Source organism: Mya arenaria, chromosome 2 (genome assembly GCF_026914265.1).
Source record: "Mya arenaria isolate MELC-2E11 chromosome 2, ASM2691426v1".
Taxonomy (NCBI): Eukaryota; Metazoa; Mollusca; class Bivalvia; order Myida; family Myidae; genus Mya; species Mya arenaria.
In genome coordinates, this window is record NC_069123.1 from 13778316 (window position 1) to 13805077 (window position 26762).

General features: G+C 33.5%; 3 protein-coding genes across 5 annotated transcripts in view; 1 reads left to right on the top strand and 2 right to left on the bottom strand.

Moving 5' to 3' along the window:
- Nucleotides 1–252: 252 nt before the first annotated feature.
- LOC128220586 (protein canopy 4-like) lies at nucleotides 253–7063 on the bottom strand. Its single transcript, XM_052929037.1, has 7 exons — nucleotides 6904–7063; nucleotides 5508–5628; nucleotides 3945–4085; nucleotides 2741–2825; nucleotides 2145–2262; nucleotides 1365–1460; nucleotides 253–717 (listed from the first exon to the last, which is right to left on the bottom strand). Exons 1-7 carry the CDS (start codon nucleotides 7016–7018, stop codon nucleotides 677–679), a joined length of 717 nt encoding a protein of 238 aa, XP_052784997.1. The 5' UTR covers nucleotides 7019–7063; the 3' UTR covers nucleotides 253–676.
- Nucleotides 7064–7237: 174 nt separating this feature from the next.
- LOC128225101 (actin-related protein 2/3 complex subunit 1A-A-like) lies at nucleotides 7238–22954 on the top strand. Its single transcript, XM_052935134.1, has 12 exons — nucleotides 7238–7346; nucleotides 9429–9666; nucleotides 9996–10101; nucleotides 11283–11400; nucleotides 15797–15856; nucleotides 16324–16430; nucleotides 16778–16880; nucleotides 17381–17456; nucleotides 18355–18455; nucleotides 18614–18706; nucleotides 21472–21562; nucleotides 22409–22954. The coding sequence occupies exons 2-12, from the start codon at nucleotides 9448–9450 to the stop codon at nucleotides 22445–22447; spliced, it is 1113 nt and encodes a 370-aa protein (XP_052791094.1). The 5' UTR covers nucleotides 7238–7346; nucleotides 9429–9447; the 3' UTR covers nucleotides 22448–22954.
- Nucleotides 22955–24023: 1069 nt separating this feature from the next.
- LOC128225100 (extracellular matrix organizing protein FRAS1-like) overlaps nucleotides 24024–26762 on the bottom strand; it is a 119768-nt gene continuing 117029 nt past the window's right edge. For all 3 annotated transcript variants that reach the window (XM_052935131.1, XM_052935132.1, XM_052935133.1), the window contains 2 exons: nucleotides 26516–26662; nucleotides 24024–26213 (listed from right to left, as the gene is read on the bottom strand). In XM_052935131.1, the coding sequence (XP_052791091.1) occupies nucleotides 25626–26213; nucleotides 26516–26662 (735 nt within the window). In that variant the 3' untranslated portion in view covers nucleotides 24024–25625. The remainder of the gene's footprint in view (nucleotides 26214–26515; nucleotides 26663–26762) is intronic.

Here is a 26762-nt window from a genome sequence, read left to right on the forward strand (position 1 = left end):
GATAACATCCATATGGAGTCACAATGAGAGAGGTAAGTTAGTGTTGACACTTGTGACCCAATTCATTTTTTTCCTGTATTACTGTATGTTCCATTGTATAAAATAAAACAAAAACACAATTACCTCTTCTGTCAGATAACTTTGAAGTTTAGTTTTTCTGTCAGATAACTTTGAAGTTTAGTTTGAAGAATTAAATACTGTTTGTACTTTTCATTTCCTAAGACACTCATTTCATTCTGTTAAACTCACAAAAACTTTTTTAAATCTTTAATAAGTAATAAAAATCATCCTTTTTATTTACACAGACATTGATTCAAAGACTGCTGTGCTACAGGAATGTTATTATCTACATGTTGTATACTAAACAAGTCATCAACAATACCAATATATTGAGATACCTTAATAATCAGCTGTTAAAAAACAACAACAGAAAAACACAATTGAATTAAACACAATTGCCTGATGAATCATGATGAAATGGAGACAAGCTAGCAAATGAAACAAAAAGAACATTAGAATCTTTATGATTGAAAAAAAACCCGACAACTAATGTCATGATTGAGCATTCATAACTAGATGAATTAAATGCTTCAATATTTTGAAAATGGCACTTTGGTCAGAGTTTTGATGGAGCTGCTCTAGGGAGTCCTGATGCTCAGGGCTACGATCTCAGTTGTCACAATTCATCCCGAATTCCCGAATCGCCTTTTAATTTTTCTGCAAAATTAAAGGTTATACTTGGTAAGCTTGTCCCTGTTTGGAAGAAAGAAAATGAGGCATTGTCATAGTTATCATTAGCATCAGAAAGGAAACACTTAAACATTGGCAATAACTCAATACTCATTCAAAATTTTATGAAACTTGGTTAACATTTTGCCAGAGTCAACAGGCACATGTACAGCAAGGCCCATAACTCTGACTTGTTGAGTCAAGTCGCTTTTTTGACACAAAAACAACACAGAAGTGTTGGTGTTTGCTTTGCGCTACTTAATTACCTTGTCAAGGTGTCAATAAAATGGTCAATAAGTAAAAAAGAGTGTCTAAACTTGCGCCTAATGTTTTACATCTTGCTAGGATTTGATTGGTACATTGATCCATCTATTTCTAAGCTTCAGGATTACCATATAAAGCAACTAAATTCAAGAGCCATGGTAATTCCTTAGACTATAAAACTGTCTGTTTTAAAAAATGGGTGTTAACATAAATTTTAACATTAACTTTTAACCAAAGTCTTCATTTACAGAAAAAATAGCATTAAATTGTAAACATGTGTATTGACCATATTCTATTTCAAATACTAGAATTGATAAGAATATTTTTTTTTTTTTTTAAAGTTAAAATTTTAAATTTTTAAGATGGCCTACTTTTATCTTTCTTTTTCTTGGATTTCTCTTTGTGGGGCTTATCAGCACTCTTGTCCCCTCTATCTCCCTTTGGCTTCCATGTCTCATCCAGGCATTCTGGAAGTATTATATATACAATACAAGTTTGCATTGGGAATCATTCCTGTACATGATACTCCGTAAAATATAGATTTATAGAGGCTCAACATTCCTGAAATACAGATATGAATATTGGTGCCCTCTCTGTGTGACATGTTTCACAATCTTAGAACTGCTTAATAATAGTTAATAATTAGTGTATGTTATTTCATATCAAATGCACTTTCACACATTAACAATATTGAAAAGGATAAATTTGAAAACACAAGATTATTAAGAATTAAATCCAACCATGCCCTAATTAGAACCAAATAGTTGTTATTTACCCATTGAATAAAGAAGTTATATTGATTTAATGCAAACATATCAGCATTACATTGACGATTAAACAGGCAATGCATAAGTTAGAAGCTGTCTTGTATAATTTCAATTTCATCATTTAACCAATTGCTTTTTCCGAACAGCTGTCAATACAATTAGCTAAACAGCTTTAATTTGGTGTCTACCGAATAACACGTGTGTTAATAAAAAAAGAATGCTGTTTTTGTAGTTATCATTAATCAATTTCATTGTAGAAGCTCAATTGGGTCTAGTTAAAACTAAGTTAGAACTTACCACTACCTGGAAATAAGATGATGTATAAAATACAATGTAGATTAATTTTATGATGAACATGATGTCATCGCTTTTACCAAAACTTACCCTGGTCATCAGGTTTAAGCACATGTTTTCTACATAGATAGTCCATGATGTCCTGGTCCTGATATTTGTAGTACCAGTCTTCAATCGCCTCCTCGTAGCGTTCTACCACGTTGAAACACTGACAAGAAAAATAGGACATGTAAAATGGTAGATCCACGTAAAAATAGGGAGAGACGTTTGCCAATCTTTTATCATTAAGCAATACAAACTATACAAGATTGTTTATATTAACTAATTCAATTACCATGTGAGGACAAAACACATCAGTCAGTAAAGAAATACACAATCATGCATTTTCATATTTAAATAAGTTTCTTTTTCTGAACATTTACATACCGGTATCTGTTTATTAGTTCATAATGAAGTGAACCTGCATCTTTGGAAAATATTCACTAAATCAGGGGTGACATTGCCCAATAATGGACTTCAGGCTGTAACCAATGGAGCTGTAGTGTACACATTCAAGTATTTTTATTGGGGCAAATGCTTTCTACTGAAAGATTACAATTCAATTCCTGGAAATATCAAAAGTGTGAGTCCTTAATGTTCGTGTAGAATCCCCCATTTTTATTAAGAATCTATCAAAGTCTTCATACTTCTCTCTGGAGCTGTGTGACCTCTGCCGAGGGCGTGTCCCAGAGTTCATACGGGATCCCTAAATCCACCTTCACCCCTTTGTCCCTGAAGAACGCCACAAACATAGAACATAATTTTATACATGTACACATGGAAACACACAATAGGTGCAAACAGCTTCATGGAAAAGGCCAATGAAAAAGTACTAAGACTTTCATCCTTGAGAATTTGAATAAAATTTTCCCACCTGCTCTATTGAAGTTTAAATTCAAGATGAGAATCTAATAAAAAAAATACACAGGAGCCCAATATACCCCTATAGGTACAGATTGCATAGGTTAAGGAGACTTTTTTATGAAGACTCTTTAAATACCACTCTATGCATCTGAGAAACTGATTCCAAATTTCATATGAAATATCCACTTTGACCTTATTGAACAACCAATAAATTTGTCCCATTACTAAATCATATTGTTTCATCCAGGTCAAGAACTTAATAAACATGAATGTAGAAGATTAAAATTACATTTTTCAAGATCATAAAAAAATCACCCTACAGTAATGCATATTTAATTCCTTGAAATCACTTAGTAATTCTATGTTTTGTTAATTAACTCTTAAAGATGCACTTTTACTCCCAAATAAGATTTACCACAAATAATACAATTGTTTTAGTTTACCAAAAAGGATGAATAAATGTTGAAAACAATGGTTCTTATGAAGGATACCGAGTTTAATTTGAAAGAAAGGTGCAGAAAACACGGTATTTCTACCTTATGACACGATTGAAGATCACAGTAAATCTTTTAGTATTCACCAATCATTAAATATTTGTGTGTTATCAGCTTTTAAATACACACATACAATCTCGTTATCAGTAACTGTTATTAATATTTTCCATAAATGCATTATTTAGTAAGAAGCTAAAGGTTTATCGCTAAAAATGTATGTTTGTTATACATGTTGTGTATGAATTGATTTTAAATAAGAGTGTCACTTTAAATTTATTTGAATACTTCATATGAAAAACTGTGATCTGATTATCCTGTCAGCAGTTATATATGTTGGTTTCCAGACATTCACAACAAATTGGCTCATTCCAAGACAAAAAATAAAAAAGTTGTCAAAACAGTCAATCTGTGAGAGTGCAGCTTTAAAGATTAATCAGAATATCAACAAAAAATTGTTGAATGGCACGTTTGACTCATATAAAAATTTACTCACACTAAATTATGTAGTGTCTCGAAAGTTTCACTCTGGCCCTTGGCAAACCGGTTGCTCCCATCTCTCTCCTTGTGAATGTTGTAGTCAAGAATTTTCTCACAGATATGGGGGTCTTGTAAGGCTTCTATCAACCGCAACTCCCTGTGATACAATCAGAAATGTACAAGAATTTATTTATTTTCAAGTCCATGTGCATTAGGTTGAATTTGTTGGTCTGTATTCAATAAGCTTAGATTGAACTTAAATTTAAGATTAGAAACAGTGTTTTGATTGGCCTGTACATTTAGCTGACCAATAGGCTGAATGGAATCACTGAGGAATATCTAAGGATAAGGTTAAGATCAATATTGAATACTGGCCCAGGCTATTACTTCTTTATATTGAATTAACAGAAGAGAAGTCATACAAAAAATGGTTATGTATTGGCCATGAATTTAAATCTTTAAAACATGCATTGTAAAAATAGTCATTTAAAATCCTCAATTGCCTTTGCACTCAACTCTAAACATCTAACCAATAGAATACATCTTTTCCTTAATTTAACAGATACAAATACTCACATCAAAGATGCTTTGCATGATATTAAATAAGAGAGGTTGTACCAAATTGAAATTATACCACTAATAACGTTGATCATATTTTGGTAATGTCATCCATATATAAATATATGTTGAGTAGTAACCCATTACCTCCAAAAAGGATAATATATTGGCCATGATTTTCAAACTTTAAAACATGTATCTTTTACACCTTTCCATTCACCTATTAAGTCCTTAAATATAATAGATTGCCTTTGCTCTTAACACATAGCATCAAAACAATAGCATTATACATGATATGACTTCTCCTTATACGACTATACACCCAGCGGAGCTATTGAAAAAGTGTCTTCTTACGGTTGTAAGCGGACCCTGCACAAGAATTTTGAGTTTCCCACTAGACGATACCGGTACATTGTATTTCCAAAGACCATGATAATAATCTAATGTTTATCTTTTTAAAAATTATATTTACCAATTTATAAATCTGTATTTATTTATTAATTAATGCATTTATTTGCTCGTACAATAAAAGTCGTACTGTATCTATTACATATCTGTCACAAAAGGTAGTATAACTTCTCTGAGTGCTGAAACGTTATCATATCAATTTGACAAAAGTGAAAGATTCATTAAAAATGTCAATGAAATGATAATTATTAATTTTAATAAGAAAAAAAGGATTTCTATTTATTTCCAAACAATTTCAGATTGTTATAAAATATTAATAGCTTTCAAAATATCAAATAAATGTTGAATGTTTTTTTCCATCTGGTAAGCAATTCAAATTCTGGTCTTGACTGGGGCATGTTTCAATAAATAATATTAGTAAAAACTTCAAGAACTTTTAATCTGTATAAACAGCACAAATGGCAACAGGATCATGTTTTTATTTTCTCGAAGTTGTGTTGCAAAAAAACTGAGTATGACTTTGACTCTTAGATAATTTCAGTATACGACTACCTTCGACCAACATCTCTATTGAAACAGAATTGTAAACAAAGTTCAGACTGTAAAGACTTACGCAGTATTGTATTTGATTTTCTTCCTTTTTGTATCAAGACCATGTCCGAGCTCAAGAACCTCCTTACTTTTCCCTGTCTCATCTAATCTTTCCTTTAACTCTGTGGCCAGGAATTTGCAAACTGCAATAAAGATGATATAGATAAATTATCAACTATTATAAAAGGCCTGTATAAAGGAATTTTAAAAGAGTACAGATATGCCAAAGCAAAAATTAGCAATTCTTATAAAGGTATCCATTATCCATTACCAGTACCTGGGAGTAGGATTGGCCCCGACCAGTACTCAAATATGTGAAATTTGGATCCATGGTGATCCATATTATTCTGTCGTTTCTGATATCATTTGAAAAGGATTTTTGTATTAAGAAAAATTAATTCCTTTTCAAACGATACAAAAACTATATGGGATATTCAGGCATTAAAGTTTAACTTTACTGGCAATGAAATGATAAAACTCCTAGCTTATTTGTACATTTGTAATATTTTCAATAACTGATAATGATCTTGGAAATACATGTAAGAACTATTCCATTGAGCTGTTATCAATCTAGTCCATATAAACAGCCACATCAGAGTCTTTGGCGTCTACGCTTCCATATCCCACTTGTTATTTTCCTAGCCAAGAATGTCAGATCCTAGCACTAAGTATATTGAGCGAAAAGATAAATTGGCACCTGCTAGATAGTTAAAAAATGGCGATGCTTTGTTGATAGATCGATATGAATTTGTGTTTCATGAAAAACATAAGTGAAATAAGTTAAAGATATTGGCTATGAATCAGTAGACTTGTGGCGTTTAGGAAACAAATTGAAATCCAAATGTTGAAATACATTATTGTGGCTATTATCAATCCTGTTTCAATGGGTACTTAATGTACATGATTTCACCATATCTAATATATTGAAGCTTCTGGTTTCATGTTTTAAATGTTACCAGTGCATACATTTATATTTGCATACATGTACATCTGACACTTAATTCATTATTGAATTTAAATCTCAGGGCGAACATATAAGCAGATAAGTGAATTGGTTTGACAACACATTTGACTATGAATAATTGATATCTCACAATTCAAAAGTCTAATCCGATGTATAAGATTTCTGATATCACAGACAAGTCAACCAATCAGGAATCACCACATGCATGCAAATTTAGACTCATGAGAAGCAGATGCATAGTGACAAATTTCATTGAAAGTTATTGAAAGATTATTAAAAATAAATTCACGATAATATATTTAACATTAAATGGTTATTTTTTTATGTTTATATAGCCTAAATACATAGAAAATCGTTCATATATCATAAAATTCAAAATGAAAGTTGAACAGGAAGATAATTTCCAGAACAAATTTTTACTTCATCATTTTGAAAAATCTAAATCATGACAAACCTTCACATTTTGAAGGTGGTATCACCGGTCCCTGGTCTTCATCTTTAGCACAAAATACTATAGAAAAATGACCGAGAAATAGAGATACACAAATTAAATCAAATGTACATTTCATATTGTTATTGTTTACTGGCTGGTTCTCAGATGTCAATGCCGGACCGAAAAGCGTGGAACCAATAAGAATGCACACACCAATAAATATTTCCCGATAATAAAAAAATATAGAATTGACCAAAAACAAATATAATTAATTATCTCTTAATCTTTATGATATTTATTTTCATTATTGGGGTTTAAGTACAATATTTTTTATATTATAATTTTATTTATTTCTGTGCATCATTCAAGGCGTCAACTTTCACTTCCGTGACAGATAAACTTTTAAAAATTCGTGTTGACTGACCATAGTCCACGGATTTTTCCCCAAAAGCCAAATATAAAAGGTATTTTATGATATTTATATCAAATGTTTATTATATTGTATCAAATTGTTTGAATATTTTCAATATCAATGAGTTAAAAGGTAAAAACTTGCTTACCCAAACATTCGTACCCAAATGTTTCGAACCAGGAAATAAATGACCTAGCTCGGTCGGTGTGTAATTTTAAAGATGTACTGCCATTCTCACACTCAAACGGTATATGTTTGATAACAACAAGTTACAGTGTTTGTGAATTTTGATAGTATTAATTTTTTGAACTGGACAGCTTTGATTAACAACTGCATAATGCCTTTTCTGTCCATTTTCGGAAAAAAAACCTACAAATTTGGGAAAATTGCAATGATAATTTAACAATAAGGGATTAACGTTTGTTTAAAAAACAAGCAGTACTTTTATTTTTATTATTTCCTTACCTATTTAATGTTTCGAAGTATATATATAATTTTTTCCACTGTTTCAAAAGTAAAAAAAAATATTTGAACAATGTTGATCATGTTAATGAAGAATGGAAATCTGATTGTTATCAAATTTCTGTGCTTGTAAAATTATATATATCATAAATTTGCTACTTGACGGAACCATATGTTGAAATCAAATTAAAAATCAGCATTTTGGTTAGGGTTGCATACCGGTATCTGGTATCGGTACAGTACCAAATAGTAGCTTCAAAAATCACCGGTATATACCGTTTCTTAAAAAAACGGTTCCTAAATCGATATTTTCCACATAAAAAAATAGAAATTGTAATCAAATCCCACCCTGTATTAACACAAGAATGACAAGATAACGATGAAATTGTAAAATCAATAGCATACTTAACTATAATAAAAACCACGGGTAACATTTTACGGTAACACCGTTTACGCATTAACAGTAGTTTCGCACTATTTAGAAAAAATGTTTTCAAGTGTTGTTATTCCTGTCAATAAAGATTAAAAAATTATAAACATATGTTGTTTTTCCTACTACGAATATATTTTAGCGATCAAACTAATAATTTAAATAATACGAAACTATTATTATTATTTAGCTGTTGTTTAGCCCCTAATGTACACATACTCTTTCATCTGGAGCTATTGTATAGAAGAAACTGTGTCAATTTGTAGTTTATCAGTAGTTGTATTTTGTTATTAACTTGTTTGTTGACCTTAAATGGTTATGTTGTCTTATATTAAATATACTGATCAGCCTACCTAGTCTACCAGGGTATATATCTACTTGTTCGTTGATCTCAATTGTTATTTGTTATTTGTTGTATTTTATTAATAGTTATGAGTGCATATCTGAATCAAATGATATAATCAGGTCAGTAATATTTGAAGTGTATAACTAGTCACTGTTCCTACTGTCTACAATAGGATTTGTTTCCTTGTAACTTGTTCTTTGATCTCATTGTTTACTGTTTTAATAAAAACAAATGTTTAAGGCAAAATTTTGTGTTGTGTTATAAACATTAACTTTATTTACATCATTTTAATATAGCTTCATTGCAAAGGTATAGTAAATTTTAGTGACAGTAATCGCTCTTAAATCCAAATTCTGAAAACACAAAAAAACACAAATAAGTACTGGTGTAGTGTTAATGCTAGTAAATTTTCAAGTTTAACCTTAAGTACACCACTTTCACTTTTGGTGTATATCAGTACTTAAAGTGAACGTCAGTCAATAAGTTGATCAATACTCTTATCTTGCAGTTCATATGTATGAACCATTAAATTATTTCCTTGGTATCAGTATCGGTATCGTTAAAATACCGTATCATTTCGTTGGTATCGGTACCGGTATCAGTATGGGACCGTTTCGTCATGAACGGTATGCAACCCTAATTTTGGTACAATTGTTTGTTCATGTTCCCAATACTGGTAGCCGATTTTATGAAGGTGTCTTAAACAGTTTCGGATTGGGATTTTTGTCCAATTGGGAAAAATATTGTACATTTGTGTTGGGAATAAATCTGATTGTCAGACCAGTGTATGCTACAGAAGATGCCCTGTAATGTTATGTAACCCAAAGAGTGCTAAACAGAAAAAACAGAAATGCACAGAGTCTTAAACAGCCACCAAACGCTACATTTAATTTCAGCCTAAATTAAGAAACCATCATGACTGAGAAACACAGCTTCGGTGTGGAACCTATCAGCTGTCACTCATTTAGCCAAAACCGTCAGCAGCTGGCCATCTCGCATAACGATAATGATGTGAACATCTACAGCAAGAGTGGGAAATTTTGGGCAGTTTCTGGCAAACTGAAGGAGCATGGGCAACGGGTCACTGGAATTGACTGGGCCCCTAAGACCAATGTCATCGTCACTTGTGCTGCGGTACATTAGTTATTTGATTTCACATTCTTAATATACTATTAAATGTGATTTGTAAAGCGTCTACATATTTTTTAATGGCTCTCATACTTTAAATTTAGTTTCATATATTTTTTTAGTTTTCGGTATATTGTTTTTAGTTTCGGTATATATTTTTTTTAAGTCAGTGAATGAACAAAGCTCGAGATAACATGCATAAATATATAAATTCTTAAAATAATTTTAATTATGTCACATGTCATTTCAAATCTACAACTTATTGTGAATACATCATATTAAAATGCTATGAGTTGACTTACTTTTCATGCATTTAAAAAATGTCACTTTTGTAGGATCGTAATGCCTATGTTTGGAAGCTGGTGAAGGATGAGTGGGTGCCTACTCTTGTTATTCTGAGAATCAACCGAGCTGCTACCTGTGTTCGCTGGTCCCCGCAAGGTTAGTCTAATCTGCTGATATATATGGGTAAACAAAGTACTTCTTGATTTTCAAAATAGATTAGGACACTTTAAAGTTGCACTCTCTCAAATTGAACGTTTTGACAACTGTTTTATTGTTTGTCTTAGAACAAGCCAATTTATGCGAAAATGCATGGAAACCAGTGATTTAAGAGTGCTGACAAAAGATCAGATCGAATATTTCATATTTAAGTTCAAAAATTGATGTTTTATGCATTTTTCCTAAACAGTTACTAATGCTTTTAGTCATAAACTATTAAAAACTTGGCTCATTCCAAGACAAAAAATAAAAAAGTTGTCAAAACAGTAAATCTATGAAATTAAAGTGCAGCTATAAGTGAGTTTTCATCCTAGAGATTTGTTTATAAGGGAAATTAGTTTTAAAAGAACAACAACAGTTTCACACACATTTTTATAGGCTTACTTGATTTGGTCAAGAAATTGTGAATCTAGGTATTTCAAAATAAATGATCAACCAATGTATAGATCATTCTTCACTTCAGAAATATTAAAAAAAAGGAAAAAAGCAATGAGATAATTATGCCCCCTTTAAACAAATGGGGGTTTATGGCTTTGCACGTGTCAGTTCGTTGGTCCATAGGTTGGTATACCAAACCTTGCCCGATAGATAACTAGACTATGCTTGGGCCAAAGGTCCTCGGTCTTGGTTGGGAGGTTGTTCATGACCAGCAGGTGACCCCTTTTGATTTTGATGTCAGCAGAGCAAAATACAGTGCCACACTGACCTTGGACACAAAAATCATAACTGATCAATAACAATACCTACTATCATCAAACTTGTTTGGATGTTGGTCATAACGTTAAATTACCCATCAGACATTGAATGTAAAATGACTGATTAGCTGCCACTAGGCGGGCATAGATGTTTCACAAACATTTCTTCTGCTCTAATAATCATAATGGCTACCGGTAACTGTCTGACAAGAGCAAAATTGCGGCATTTGTCACATTTCAGTGACAGCTTTCTTTCAGTTTGAATCACATAACTTCTTGGGTTTTTGTAGTTTGTCAAAGTCAAAGAAAATTACTGCATCAATCCAATACATCCTCAGAAAGATTAAAATACATTTTAGTAAATAAGCGATGGCATACAAAATTGATTGCCTACTTAGATGTGACAAATCAATATAAATGTTACAGAGAACAAGTTTGCGGTGGGTAGCGGTGCTCGGCTGATCTCCATCTGTTACTTTGAGGAGGAGAACAATTGGTGGGTGAGCAAGCACATCAAGAAGCCCATCCGCTCCACCATCACCAGGTAAACAATCACTTTATGCAGCTGTTTTCCCATGCCAATAAGTATATTAAAGTCTCCTCAGCAGTGCTTCTAAAAGTTTGAAACCTCAATTGGGTGAACTGGTTACTCCACCCCCTCCAAAAAAACAAACCTAAAATTTCGGACACTAATAATTTGGACACACATACTTTTATTTCAAAATTTATTTATTTGGCTCATCTTATTTTCGTATGCCGAAAGGTTCATTCATATTTGTAGTGGATTCAAACATTTTGGCCATAATTTAAATGTTCTCGGGCAAGGATTATTGATCATTATTTTTCCCAACGTGTGGTATTTTGTAACCAGCCATGGTAGTTGGTTAACCAGTCTAGAGTAAAAAGGGATCATACAGTATTCGACTGGCCGATTTAAATACAATACATTGTCATGTGCCTTGAATCTCTACACCACCGTGCTCTGTGTGAATAAGCTTAACTTTTGCAGGTGTTTGTTTGGATTGCAGTTGATGGGACTTACATTAGGCGAAATAAATAACTATTGATAATAGCGTACCGTAAATGACTGGGTATTAGACGCACTTTTTTCCCTCAGATTTTGATGCAAAAAAATGCCTGCGTATAATACCCAGTAACATTTTTTTGAACTTTTTTTCTGAGGTCAATTTCTAGCCGAGAGTTTGTTTAGATTTATGTAGAAAGGGATGTTACTCGCGTCATATTGATCGAGTATATACGGGTTAAAACGGCACTTGAAGATCCTAAGACGTTTATAATTTCAACAAAAATAATTTTGGATTAAAGTTACGATAATTCACCTAAGAGTTCGTACACCCATAATTATTTCCCAAATACATCAATCATAACTTTCATAGTTACCAAGTTTCACAGACGAAGATTATTGATTTTTATCTTTACAATGCTTGGCTAGATTACCTAACCGTATACACCACTGTGACAATTTAATTAGTTACTACCCATCCTAAACGATTTATTGCCTGTTGAAAAGGAAGTGTGATATATTTATTTGAGGATTAAACAAACAACAAGGGCAATCAAGGGATTAAGAAAACATCGACATGGCATGTTTGTAAAACGATCTGCCAATAAGCTTTCAAACTTGTACCACACTTATAGACTATATGAAGCAATAATCGTACATTAATCCTGCATAGCAATGTCCATGCTCTCCACGAGATCCTCGTGGGTATAACTGTAAGTTATGTGACGTCACACAGTGTGACTCTTTGATCTGAAGCCGATAGAATGTGTTTATTCAGTTCAGTGCATGTATAAAATGGTGTTTTAATTAACTTCATGAAGGATTTACACTTATAGGCGTAATAAATAAGTTTATGACCATTGATTACTACGGATAAATTAATAAGTGGTAAAAACCAAACATGAAGAAAAATGGCAGGTTAAACAAACATGTAAATAAAATGTAAAAATGATAATTCTCTATGTATTCGGAGAGCGAAAAAAATTTTTTTATGGTGTCCGAACTCTTGTGAATTACGGTATTCAATATTATTTTGAATAATAAATTGAATTAAACAATAATCAAACTTACATATAAAAAACAAAGTTGGGCACTGTCAAAATATTTTTTGCATAACATAACTTTTCATTCTCGACAGTATGGTTTTAAAGATAACCATCGCCATTTTCACGAAAAAATTTTTTTTTGTCACTGTCAACAAACATGGTGGCTGAAAATGCCGGGCGATTTTGACATTTTATCTATGCGTCTTTTAACCAAAAACATAGATTAAAAGTTTTTTCCTCGGATTTTTCACAGATTTTTTCCCCTGCGTCTAATACCCCCTATCGTCTTATACCCAGTCATTTACGGTATTAATGAATGTTAAGATTAATGAAATGTGTATTGAAACTTGCCATATAGCCTGTAGTGTATATACGCAAAGCCTACTTGTAAGAAAAAAAGAGATTTATTTCGGACATTGAAAAAATGACACGGCGAACAATATCCAAAATATTTGCATTATACTGTCAGCAAAATTTGTCTCCTGTGTTCTACAATGTGTTTGGACCGATTACAAGCATCTGCCATCAGAACATCTCTGCCAATTAGAAGATGGAATGTTCATCATAGCGAAACAAAGCAGATGGTCGCATTAATCTGATTGTTGTGATCTTGTCACTTTTATTGGGGGTGTCTGGGGGATGTTTGAATAGCAAACCGTGTTTGTGTATCACAATTTTTACTGACTTGGCCATTTAAAATTTCGGACCAATTTCTAAACCATTTTCTGTTCTTGAAATTGGTCCAGAGTGGTAAAAAAGGTCTAGACAGGCAAATTATCGGTTTTAGAAGCCCTGTTCTTCAGTGTAAGTGATCGGCTAACTTACAACCAATTATCACCCAACTTCATTTCCCAAAAAAAGGATGTGCATATTTGCGACAGCTGGCGCCCTTATAACTTAATATGGTTTTGTAATACCGTACTGTTCCTGTTTAATGTTGATGAGTACCAGTAACATTGAGTTTGAACTTAATCCTGTCAAAGATATATCCAGTCATATACTAAGTCATTGAAATAAGACTTTTGGAGGAAGAAGTCTGAATACTTATATTATTGACATTTAATCAATTCTGCTGACTGACAGTGAATATTAACTTGTGGAGTTGTATGTTTCAGTCTGGACTGGCATAGAATATTAACTTGTGGAGTTGTATATTTTAGTCTGGACTGACAGTGAATATTAACTTGTGGAGTTGTATGTTTTAGTCTGGACTGACAGTGAATATTAACTTGTGGAGTTTTATGTTTTAGTCTAGACTGACAGTGAATATTAACTTGTGGAGTTGTACGTTTTAGTCTGGACTGACAGTGAATATTAACTTGTGGAGTTGTATGTTTTAGTCTGGACTGACAGTGAATATTAACTTGTGGAGTTGTATGTTTTAGTCTGGACTGACAGTAAATATTAACTTGTGGAGTTGTATGGTTTAGTCTGGACTGGCATAGAATATTAACTTGTGGAGTTGTATGGTTTAGTCTGGACTGGCATAGAATATTAACTTGTGGAGTTGTATGGTTTAGTCTGGACTGGCATAGAAGATTAACTTGTGGAGTTGTATGTTTTAGTCTGGACTGGCATAGAATATTAACTTGTGGAGTTGTATGTTTTAGTCTGGACCGGCAGTGAATATTAACTTGTGGAGTTGTATGTTTCAGTCTGGACTGGCAGTGAAGATTAACTTGTGGAGTTGTATGTTTTAGTCTGGACTGGCAGTGAAGATTAACTTGTGGAGTTGTATGTTTCAGTCTGGACTGGCATAGAAGATTAACTTGTGGAGTTGTATGTTTCAGTCTGGACTGGCAGTGAATATTAACTTGTAGAGTTGTATGTTTCAGTCTGGACTGACAGTGAATGTTAACTTGTGGAGTTGTATGTTTCAGTCTGGACTGGCAGTGAATATCAACTTGTGGAGTTGTATGTTTCAGTCTGGACTGACAGTGAATATTAACTTGTGGAGTTGTATGTTTTAGTCTGGACTGGCAGTGAATATTAACTTGTGGAGTTGTATGTTTCAGTCTGGACTGGCAGTGAATATTAACTTGTGGAGTTGTATGTTTTAGTCTGGACTGGCAGTGAATATTAACTTGTGGAGTTGTATGTTTCAGTCTGGACTGACAGTGAATGTTAACTTGTGGAGTTGTATGTTTCAGTCTGGACTGACAGTGAATGTTAACTTGTGGAGTTGTATGTTTCAGTTTGGACTGGCAGTGAATATTAACTTATGGAGTTGTATGTTTCAGTCTGGACTGGCATAGAAGATTAACTTGTGGAGTTGTATGTTTTAGTCTGGACTGGCATAGAAGATTAACTTGTGGAGTTGTATGTTTTAGTCTGGACTGGCAGTGAATATTAACTTGTGGAGTTGTATGTTTCAGTCTGGATTGACAGTGAATGTTAACTTGTGGAGTTGTATGTTTCAGTCTGGACTGACAGTGAATGTGAACTTGTGGAGTTGTATGTTTCAGTTTGGACTGGCAGTGAATATTAACTTGTTGAGTTGTATGTTTCAGTCTGGACTGGCATAGAATATTAACTTGTGGAGTTGTATGTTTCAGTCTGGACTGGCATAGAAGATTAACTTGTGGAGTTGTATGTTTTAGTCTGGACTGGCATAGAATATTAACTTGTGGAGTTGTATGTTTCAGTCTGGACTGACAGTGAATATTAACTTGTGGAGTTGTATGTTTTAGTCTGGACTGGCATAGAATATTAACTTGTGGAGTTGTATGTTTCAGTCTGGACTGGCATAGAAGATTAACTTGTGGAGTTGTATGTTTTAGTCTGGACTGGCATAGAAGATTAACTTGTGGAGTTGTATGTTTCAGTCTGGACTGACAGTGAATATTAACTTGTGGAGTTGTATGTTTTAGTCTGGACTGGCATCCCAACAATATTCTGATAGCTGCCAGCTCGACTGACTTCAAGGCCAGGTAAGAATACAAGGAGGATATAACATGAGAGGTCATTCAATATGAATTTAGTAAACAACTTAAATAACATTTATATTGAATGACCATGAATAGGATATTCCATTTATATAATAAATACCGATTCCATTATACGCTGTTCTTATTTCATAAAACATTGCTTTATCACATATATATTTTCAATGCTATTTATTAAGGATGTCACTTTAGAAATTATTACACTAGTTATATTTGACAAATATATAATGACATTATTTCATGCTGGCAATGTCAGTTATGATATAAATACATTAAATTGTTTGTTTTTTCTATTTTCATCACAAACGTGTGGGTAACAAATGTATTCATTTGACAATAAAGTTGGTTGTAAATCGATAGTGGCTCATCATAATCAGGTTAAAAAATAGCAAAAAAGAAACATGGCGACAATATATTTAAAAATGTTTTACTGTTACACTGAATATTTACAGAGTATTCTCTGCTTATGTGAAGGAGGTTGAGCCAAAACCCTCGTCAACCAGCTGGGGACCCAAGATGACCTTTGGTAACTTGATGAAGGAATTCTCCTCTGGAGGAGGTAGGAAAATGATAAAATAACAGTTTGCTGTGTGTGAGGAGCTAGTACTTACTAGTTTCAAGTTTACAAACCACTGTTAACTGTTTAGCTTGGAAGCAAAGAAACACTTCGGAGAGGAAAGTTTGATTATATATATATATAGTTGATTTGGGGGGTCTTACGGATGCATTGTATGTGCACAATAGGAGTCTCATACTTGAAATTATTTTAACTTAGGCATTTTTGTAGCAGAAAAAACCTGTAATTAAATTTTATCATTGTTAGTTCTCAGAACTAGAGGTCCTGAATTTTGTATTGTAAAAGTAAGTTAGATCAGCGTCTATAATGAAATAAGTTCCAACTTTCAGGTGGCTGGGTGCATTGTGTGTCGTTCTCTGACTCTGGTGAGAAGCTTGCCTGGGTCGGACATGACTCCAGTATCGCCATTGTGGATGCTGCTAATGACTGCGCGTAAGGCAGTGTTGTCTTTTTTTTGATTTTCTAAATAAAAGAAAGAGAGTTGAGATTTTTTAGGTGTTTTTCGGCTCTTTCATATGGTCCAAATAGATCTCATTTAATACAAAACTAAATCAATAGTCATTTTTTTCTAAATTTTACCAAAGTAACTTGGCATTAAATTCCAAAATGACACCATCATTTTTCGCAAAATTGAGTACTGGGATGGGTGGAGAACACCTGCAGGTATTGTTTCATTTCATAATGTTATCATTTGTCGTCAGCAAAAAAAATACAAGTGTTGGCATCTACTCATAGTGCTCTCTTTCCTGTTGTAGTTTAGGAAATGAAATCAAGTGTCTTGCACGCATGTATTTATTCATTACAGTATAACAATTAAAAAGTTTAATTCGCTGAACAAGGCTCCAAGTCTTGAATGATTATCCCTTAAATGGGTTATACAGATTTATGTTGGTGGCGTTATTTTGACTATGAAATACATTCACATATCTCAGACTCTCAGTCATCAAGGGAAACTTCCTGCCGTTCTATGGAATCACCTGGATTACAGAGAACAGCATGGTAGCTGTGGTAAGTTTGTTCATGGTCTTCATTGTATGTAATTAAAGGCCATAAATTTTCATATAAGATTTTGAATATTATAATTCAAATTTAAATGGTCTAGGATAATGTGATGTTGTCATGTTTCATTATATTACAGAAGTTACCAAGTGTTAGTGCTAGATCAAGTGAGTTAAATAGTCCGATATTTCAGTGAAAAGCTGCAGCATTATTCGGGGTTACATGTATTGGTCACTTTGATTGATTTAATGTATATTCCTGTGTATTGGTTTTGATCCAGTGTTGATGTGTGGCCCAGCTATTGTTAAAAATTGCAGGTTAAACTTTTGAGTTCTTCTCTCTTTCAAGTCAACTAAGTTAGAATTTTAGATCAAGTTTAAATAAAATGCCATGCAAGAGGTTGATTCAAGAATGTGATGACATCTAACCATTCTTGAAAGTCTTGGGAAAAAAATCCAAATAAACACTGACAACGCTATACATGATACATGAATAAGTTCTACCTATATGATGCAAAAAAAATATAATCACTAAAAAATCTACTTATACTGACCGTCCAACACTTAATTTACTTGGGTCATGGAGGATTTTGGTAATGGGAGGGGAAATAATGTTTTTATAGGTATGTTTAGTCTGGCCTTAACAAGCCTTAGTTCTAATCCTATTGCTTAGCAATATGAAATCCAGATTTAGAGCACAACCGGAATGCATTTTAACTGATAGGTTTTTTTGTATGTGCTAATCTGAACTTAAATAAATTTTTCCTATTTTCATTTTTAAATGCTGCTGAAAGCTGTTTACCCATGATAAGGATGAGATCCAGCATATATATATAGAATGACAATGCTTATTGGGGGGTTTAATTCTTTTCAATGATATCTTAAGTTTGTTCTTTTCCCTATTTAAGGGTTTTGATTGCTCCCCAAAGCTGTTCAGCCATGCAGGCGGTGAGATCAAGTTTGTGCACGACCTTGACGTCCCCAAGCAGGCTGATGAAAGCAAGATGACGTAAGTTCATGCTACTGAAGATCGGTGGAATGTTGAAAGATATTATTTAAGGTCAAAGAATTAAATATTGCAATTGGTCATAAACTCCACAATGTAAAAAGGTAAGGAATTGAGCTTGTTTCTTTAAATCTTAATGTTGATGACTGTTCCCATTTCAGTGCCATGAGTCGCTTCAAGAACCTGGACAAGAAAGGAACAGCTGGTGGCGACACGTTGACCACACTCAAGACTCAGCACCAGAACACAATCATGTAAGTTTCGTTTGAAAGACGTTTCTGAGTGTTTTACTATTGAGTCGCATATGTTTTAGTCATATTCTGGTTTGTTTATGTGAAAAAATAATTGTGCACATATTAGGAGACTTAAAATCAATATCAATATCTTATAAGAACAGGTAGTTTTGAATTACATATGAAATCTGCAACCATAGTAGCAAAAATGATTTAGAATTAGAAATGAGATTGTAAATAATAAACAATACCAACAAAACTGAACACATCTAAACAGTTCAAAGTTCTCATACACAATGGGTGCTTTTAAATGTTGGTGACGTCAACGAAGAATAGTTCTGCGGAGAAAAAAAATTGTTCCACAGAAGCGGGAAGGCAGGCAGGCAGCTGTTTTTAAACATGTTTGATTTTGTTCTTCCTTTTTTAGCTGGCCTATTCGAAGAATAAGGAGGTCTATACTACTTGCCATAGCGTCGGCGTCCGGTTAAAGTTTTAGGGCAAGTTGGGAAGTCCAAAACCCTTCCTTCAATTCACTTAATACAGTGTTCAACACTAACGGGGTTCCGGGATCCTGAGGACACCAATTTTTCGGGAGGGACACCTAAACTTCGAAGTGCGGTATACCGTCCGAACACTTCAATTTCTGACCGATAAACGCTAAATATCAATAAATAAGTAGCATTTCATTAATTTATTACCTATATTCGGGTCCCCCTAAATTCCTTGACAGTGCATGACAAAATGATATTATATTATTATTATTATCGCACACACCAAAGCAAAAGTATAGCTGACTTTTTTACTATAGTTACGTCATGAATCTATAAATAAACAGGTCATGTCACAGGGCGCATGCGGGTTAACGCTTCCGTTTTGTTGTTAACATTATTAACAAGGTCAGAGGTGACAGAGATTTATTATCGGCAAACTACTTATAAATGTGGAATTGTTATGCGTATATGTCAGAACCGCCCAAAAAAGATGCCAACACTGCTGACTTTGATGCCTTAATGATGCGACCTTTGAGAAGTTACAGTAACATTTACGGCACAAAAGACCGACATCCTACATTCAGCATTCTTTGTTAATTGGCATTCAACTTATCAGTATTATTTGTTAATTTTAAAGACATTTATTTTAATGCTTTGATTAAAACAAAATAGTAATAAAATCTGCAAAGTTTAATTAATTATCTAGAATTAATTTATAAAATTTTAGACTTTTTGGCGTGAAAATTAACATACACAATTTTTGGTCGTCTGCTCTTCCAGTATGCACGACACCTGTTGGGCAGTCTGATTGATTTATCAGCAGCTCTACTAAACATTGACTTGAGTTTTCAAAAGCCAGATGTAAAATTCCTACTGTTTCTCAATGAAAGGCACCGACATATGACAAGACCCTGGACCATGATGTATTTTATGCGTATTTCCCGAAAATCTAAAAATAGTAACAACATCAAGTTTTTGTTTACATTGTATTCATCTTTGTTTTTGACTGAGACATTCTACCGCTTTTGAACCCAATTCACTGACTAAGAGACCCAAATACACCTCACTGCCATTGCCAGAGGTTCACATGTCTGACATTAAATGCTACTAACTTGTCATTACATGCTGTTAAAAACATGTATAATAGGGTGTATACTTGAATTACAAATTGAAAAGTAAAAGACACTGTATGTTGAATTAAATATTAAAACAGGCTCAACAATGATAAAAAAAAAATAAAAAGCGGAAGGGGCTCCTAATTTCAGGAAGGGACACCTGATTTCAAATGTTGGTGTCCCTTCGGGATCCCTTGGAAAAATGGTTAGTGTCGACCCCTGTAATACTTCACACAGTTGTTCAGGGCCATCACATAATGAGGTTATATAACTCCATACTATCCTTTATACAGTTTTCAGGTTATGGCCCCTGATCAACTTAGGAACTTAGGTTAAAGTTTAAGGGCAGGTTGAAGTTGTAGGGCAAGTTCCGATTTTAATAAAAAAAACTTATAAACCCTTCATTGAATTGACTTGATACTTTGCACAATTGATGAGGACCTTCTTACAAAAAGTTAAATAACTTTATTTAAACCCTAAATACAAATTATGGCCCTTGATAGACATTTTTTTTTTTTTTTTTTCTTTGACAGGCACATTTTTATATTCTTAACCAAGTTTTCACAAAGGGAAAACAAGTTATTAGAATGACTTGCATCATTGTTTGTGCGGGCTGGTGGGAGGGCAGGATCAAAGTCACCTTTTGTATTGATTAATTTTAGCAAGGGTTTGACATATAGTGACCAAACATGGTATATAGGAAGAGTTTATGGAGACCTTTCATGGGATTGCGTTTGAGGCCCCAAGGATCAAGGTCAAGTTCAAAGTTACTATTAATAGGAAAGTGGTTGGTATTGAATAACTTAAGTAAGGGTCATCATATTGCGAGCAAACTTGGTAAATATAAAGAGTTTATTGAGACCCTTAATGATATTGTGTTTTTGGCCCCTGAGAGTTATGGTCACTGTTTACTTTTTAATTTGATTTTTTTATTGCTTTTGACAGGCACATACATTATTATTGTATTTACTTCTAGGTCAAAGCAGCTTAGTCGAGTGTGCTGTCTTCTGACAGCTCTTGTAACTATTTAAAATCATATTAATCAGTTAAAGTTTATTACTGGCAATAAAGTAAATATTGCAACAGGATATATTTTTGCAGAAGAAGTTTTTGCAGAAAAAGTTCCAGTTTGCCCAGAAATCTTATCTTATCTGAGCTGACCAATTCACTTATTTTACAGGCAAGTGTCCGTGTATGAGGGATCAAAGGCCAAGACAACCAAGATTGCAACTTCTGGCATCGACGGGCAGCTCATTATTTGGGACCTGAAGGTATAAACTTCCTGGGACTGTAGGATTGTAGGTTTTCAAGGTCACGAGAAAATTTTATAGAAGCAAAACATTTCATTTTGATGCGACAGTACTTACATCTTTATAATACATGTATTGGCATATAATGCAAACATTTATGAAACCAGTTCAGGAGCCTTTATAACCAGTTCATAAGCCTTTATAATGAGTTCAGAAGCCTTTACAACCAGTTCAGGAGCCTTTATTACCATATAAATTTTTATAACTTTTCTATAACAAGTTCCATATTGTTTTGTACCAAATGGCATTGAATGTAAGACTAAGATGGCACATGCGTGATCAAAAATCAGGTTTTAATTCAGTTTTTAAACAAATATTTGATTAAGTAGGGCCAAAGGATGCAATGACAAGTTATATTATGCAAGTGTTATAGATATAAAACAAGTGATGGTTGTATTCTGCCTAAAACAAACAACATCATGTGATAAAAGTAGGAATTTAAATTACTAGAAATAAACTGTCATGTCTTGTGGAGGTATTGGGGCTTGAGGTATATAGAGGCTCTAAAAACCACAGGTGTGTCCGTCCTTTACATATTACACATATATAACATGAAAGTGAGTCCTGTGGTGGTATTGACATAAGTGACAAAAAATATCACTTTAACAAAGTGATATGGTAACAAAACAAATTTAATACTTTTCAGGTTTGTTTTTTTTCAAAATAGCAACGGTTGCCTGCTTTAGAGGCAAGATACCCCCCCCCCCCCCACACACACACGCACACCATTTTTTCCATTTTGCTATAAATAAGCTACACATGTTTCATTATTTTAAGAAAATACAATATTTTTCTTCATTTTCACAGACTCTGGAGAGCTCCATGGCCGGCCTGAAGATAGCCTAAATTCGGAACCTAAGGCCACAACAGTTAGGCTGAGACAGTTATGCCGCGATAGTTAGAAAGCTGAAATATAAATGTTGACTAAACATGCCATTTAACCTCCCTTAATATCTATCATCTACTTTCTTATTTCATGTTATATGTTGGTGCAATGTTTTCAGACATTATTTCATGTTTGTGATTGTGTAAAGACACCTTTTTTGTAATTGACTTTTACATTTAACATCATGTTTTCTATGCAAAAATTTCTTTGAACAGGATAACCATTTTTGCATTCCATTCTTATTATATGAACAAATTTATGTAATAAAAATAAATTGGGAATGAAAGGGGAATAAAACATCTGGACCAGGTTTCATAAAGAAAACCAAAGTCCACTAACCGGCTAAGCTAAGACTGTACAGCAATTGGATTGGTTCGTTGTTGTGTCTATATATTCAGATTATTGGATTTCAAGCAGGAAAATAATTTTTCATCTTAAAAATGTGTGAAACTGGCACCCAAACTTTTTAGTGGTTTTGTTGTCCTATAACTGCCATGCATATAATCATTGAAAACGTTGGAGCTGAAATACAATGGGTTAGGCAGAATCCTTGTCAGCATTCCATGAAGAGTCAAATTGAAAGAATTTCAAAATCCTAACTTGGAGTAATGGATTTAATTTTACTGCTTTTCAAGTTATTTTCCCCATTGCCATTATAACCACAAATAACTGCTGTTCACCTGTAACAATATGACAGGTAAGTTTTGAAATCCTAAATGTCCAAGATGTCTATACTATACAAATAAGCCAGTTTGGATAGGAATTTCTTGAATTTGGTGAGGTCAAATTAAGGGTCATAACTGAGGAGTGAAATTGTACCCATTACATTATAAAACATATGGTAAAAGAATGGATTTTATTAGAATTGATAAGAGTGGACCACATTTTCAGCACCCTCCGTCAGGCTCTTCCATTTTGCTTTATCATTTATAAATGAGGGATATCGCTTCATTGACATTTTTTTTTATATATATTTTTATCCAAACCAACATTCAAAAGATCTGTGAACCATATAAACAAACTGTTAACAATGGTCAAAGGGAGAGTAATGCTACAATAATACACAACTCGATCTAAAGGTTGTTTCCATTCGATTATTCTTTTGATATGGTGACAGCATTTCAAGGGCCATAATTCAGATATGCATGAGCAGATCTGACTATTTACACTGCTAACAAAGGTCAAAGGGAGAGTAACGCTACAATTATATACTACTTGTGCACAAGCTGTCTCCCTTTAGAGTATACTATTGATAGGGTGACCACATTTCAAGGGCCATAATCCAGTCATGCATTAGCAGATCTGATTTAACAATGGTCAAATGGAGAGCAATGCTACAATAATACACAATTTGCTGTAAAAGTTGCCTCTCTTCGTTATAGGGCGACTGCATTTGAAAGGCCATAATCCAGTCATGCATGAGCAAATCTGACTGTTAACAGGTCAAAGGGAGAGTACAATAATACCTTAGACTATACTTTTGATAGCGCTACAGCATTATAGGCGAATTTGTTTATGGACCAGTAGAGCTAATCATGTGTTTTTATGTTTTATTATGAAAAATATCAATAAATATTAATAAACAATATTATTAACATTGACTTAAAATCCAGTTTTGTCTTTAGTACCTGCAGTGTTTGTCAGATAATATCAACAACAATGAGACATGGTATTTACACATGTAAAATGTTAACCATAAAAATGCACCCTCAATACAAAATTACAGTCATGTATTCATTAAAAACATTCATGTGCAATATGCTTTTGCACAACCCACATCTTGTAGATAAAGCATACAATCACATTTATAAACAAAAGGTCCCTCGTATGAATGAGCAAAAAATTAAAATTTCTGGTGAGCTATTTTATTTTAGGAGATGAACAATAATTTGATTTGATAAAAAGCATTTGTCTACAACTGTAAATCAGAACTTTCACAACAATTTCCATCAAGTATGCACATTCACACGATGGACCTTAAACAAAAAAATACAGCAGGAAAATAGGCACATTGGGAACATTTCATATTGCGCAGTGAACATCTTCTGCGACCTTGAATAGGGGTCATCTACTAGTCATGACCAACTAGCATACCAAGTATGAAGTTCCTGGGTCTAAGTGGAAACAAAGTGTGACGTTTGGACAAAAAAGGACAGGGCAAAAACAATAGGTCTCCCCATGAATGGGGGAGACATAATTACACAATTTCTGTATTATTATAATGATAGTAACTGGACTTGCTTCATGATTTAAATTGTGTACAATAGTACCACAAGTGGGCCACTTGTGGATGGTTGGCTTGTCTGGTGTTGTTATTTTCAGTATGAGGGCCGGACGATGGGCCTTGCTACACGAGGCTATGATTATGCGTTGACCATGCTGTGGACGCCGACATCAATACTGAGGCTATGAATATGTGTTGACCATGCTGTGGACGCCGACATCAACACCAAGGCTATAAATATGTGTTCACATTTAAAAAAATATATATATCTATTCAATTAAGAATTTGGATGAAAATAGTTTTCAAAATGCCTATTTCTGCTGTGACTGGCCCGAAAAATGATGTATATACATGCATGTTCATACTATTTGGAAGAAACAATATTCAGAATTCAAACAAGAAGAATATTCTGTAGCAACATGATATATATCTTTTCCCATTTCTTTTTTTTAAAGGAACTATTAGTAATTCTTAATTTGCATATTTCTTAATTAACAATTATATACCTGAAATGATATGACTCATTCCATTTAAGCCAGAAAATATTGTTGACCATTTGGAACAAAAAAGTATTGTAATAATAATGGACAAATGCACTATTATAAAATGTCTGTATGATAATAATAACAGTATAGTGTTTTTTTTACAGTGTAGGGTACTTCACGGCAGTATATGTATGCTTATAATCTTCATCAGCTCTTCATACAATATGTGTCTAAAATATGAAAGACAAGGCTTAAAAGACATTGGAATGTCATTAAATCAAGTCACTTTCTCAATTCTGGACATATCAACCTAATTAAGAGAATATCTGTCAGCGAACAGTATCACCACTTTGACAACACCGGATATGTTTAATAAATAATCTCAAATAATCCACCAACTTCGAAACAATGTTGTTTCATGAATATATATCAAACTTCAGTTCCATTGTTTTTCGAAATGTTTTTATCCTTCTGAATATTTGTGTCTTTAATTCTCACAGCCGACTTCCCATGATCCCCTTTGTAGACGACTGACTGCTTCAGTTCAAGACTCGAACTACATCGAACAGTTATAGGATTATTTGGCTTTCCCTTGTAAATCACAGTATTACGCGGACACGGTTCCAAATTGTTCCTTCTATGAACAGGGACATGACGTTGATGTCTTTTTCGCCTCTTTTTACGGATTATTATTATTATTACACAAGAAATTATCAATAATATTATCACAGCACAAATTATAGGTAATAAAATAGTCAATAAATTTATTCCACCCTCTGAGTCAGTTTTGGCGATGACTTCTTGAACCTGAGTATTATTTAAATTCAACACTTTTATATTTGTCCCATTTTTGCTTGTATTACTCTCCAACCAATCATATTTCATGTTTGCAGAATCTGCAGCACTCCTCTTATTTTTATCCAATGAGAGAAGAGCAGACCGTTTTCTGCGGAATATGCTGTCGGTTGGTCCAATGGAGTAAATTACCTGCAGATACCACTGGAATCCAGACATCACCTGAAATGGAGAAAAGAACAATAGATTATCATTTATGGATGCAAGAACAAAGCAATTCAGACTATTTCTATTGGTCAAAACTAATTTAAAACTAAAGGGTACCATTTTATGATATGTTAAACTTATAACACTTAAGAGATTTTAGAGAAGGAAAAGTTCAAAACTCAACCCTGATAAATTAGTAAATTCATATTTTAGGTGGCAAAAATGCTCCTTAACCATATTTTGTGTTTTGCTAAAGTATAGTGGCATTTTAACATACATGTAAGTTTTCAAAATTCCAAATCGCAATACACAAATACCTTATAGAGTGGGTCCACTCTAAGCACAAATCCATCCATGCCCGGCACAGACACCAGACTGGCGTATTGTGGACTTTCAGAGGCAAACATGGCATCAAACCTCACACCCTCAAACTGTTTGGATGTGAACTTTGGGGCGCTGCGATCCTGTTAAAGTGTTAAATGGTAATTCTTTATGACTGCTATGGATACTTGTCAGCCATATTTTGGGTTCTTAGAGGTAAACAGTCATTTAACTCTAACATTC

Bases quoted from the DNA above. Each gene is read 5' to 3' on its own strand.
- LOC128220586 (XM_052929037.1), bottom strand. From the start codon at position 7,018: ATGAAATGTACATTTGATTTAATTTGTGTATCTCTATTTCTCGGTCAT. The intron at 5,629-6,903 runs GTTTGTCATGAT...TCTTTATTGCAG, and splicing joins ACCACCTTCAAAATGTGAAG to TTTGCAAATTCCTGGCCACA. The intron at 4,086-5,507 runs GTAAGTCTTTAC...ATTGTATCACAG, and splicing joins AAAATCAAATACAATACTGC to GGAGTTGCGGTTGATAGAAG.
- LOC128225101 (XM_052935134.1), top strand. From the start codon at position 9,448: ATGACTGAGAAACACAGCTTCGGTGTGGAACCTATCAGCTGTCACTCA. The intron at 9,667-9,995 runs GTACATTAGTTA...TCACTTTTGTAG, and splicing joins TCATCGTCACTTGTGCTGCG to GATCGTAATGCCTATGTTTG. The intron at 17,457-18,354 runs GTAAGTTTGTTC...TCCCTATTTAAG, and splicing joins AGAACAGCATGGTAGCTGTG to GGTTTTGATTGCTCCCCAAA.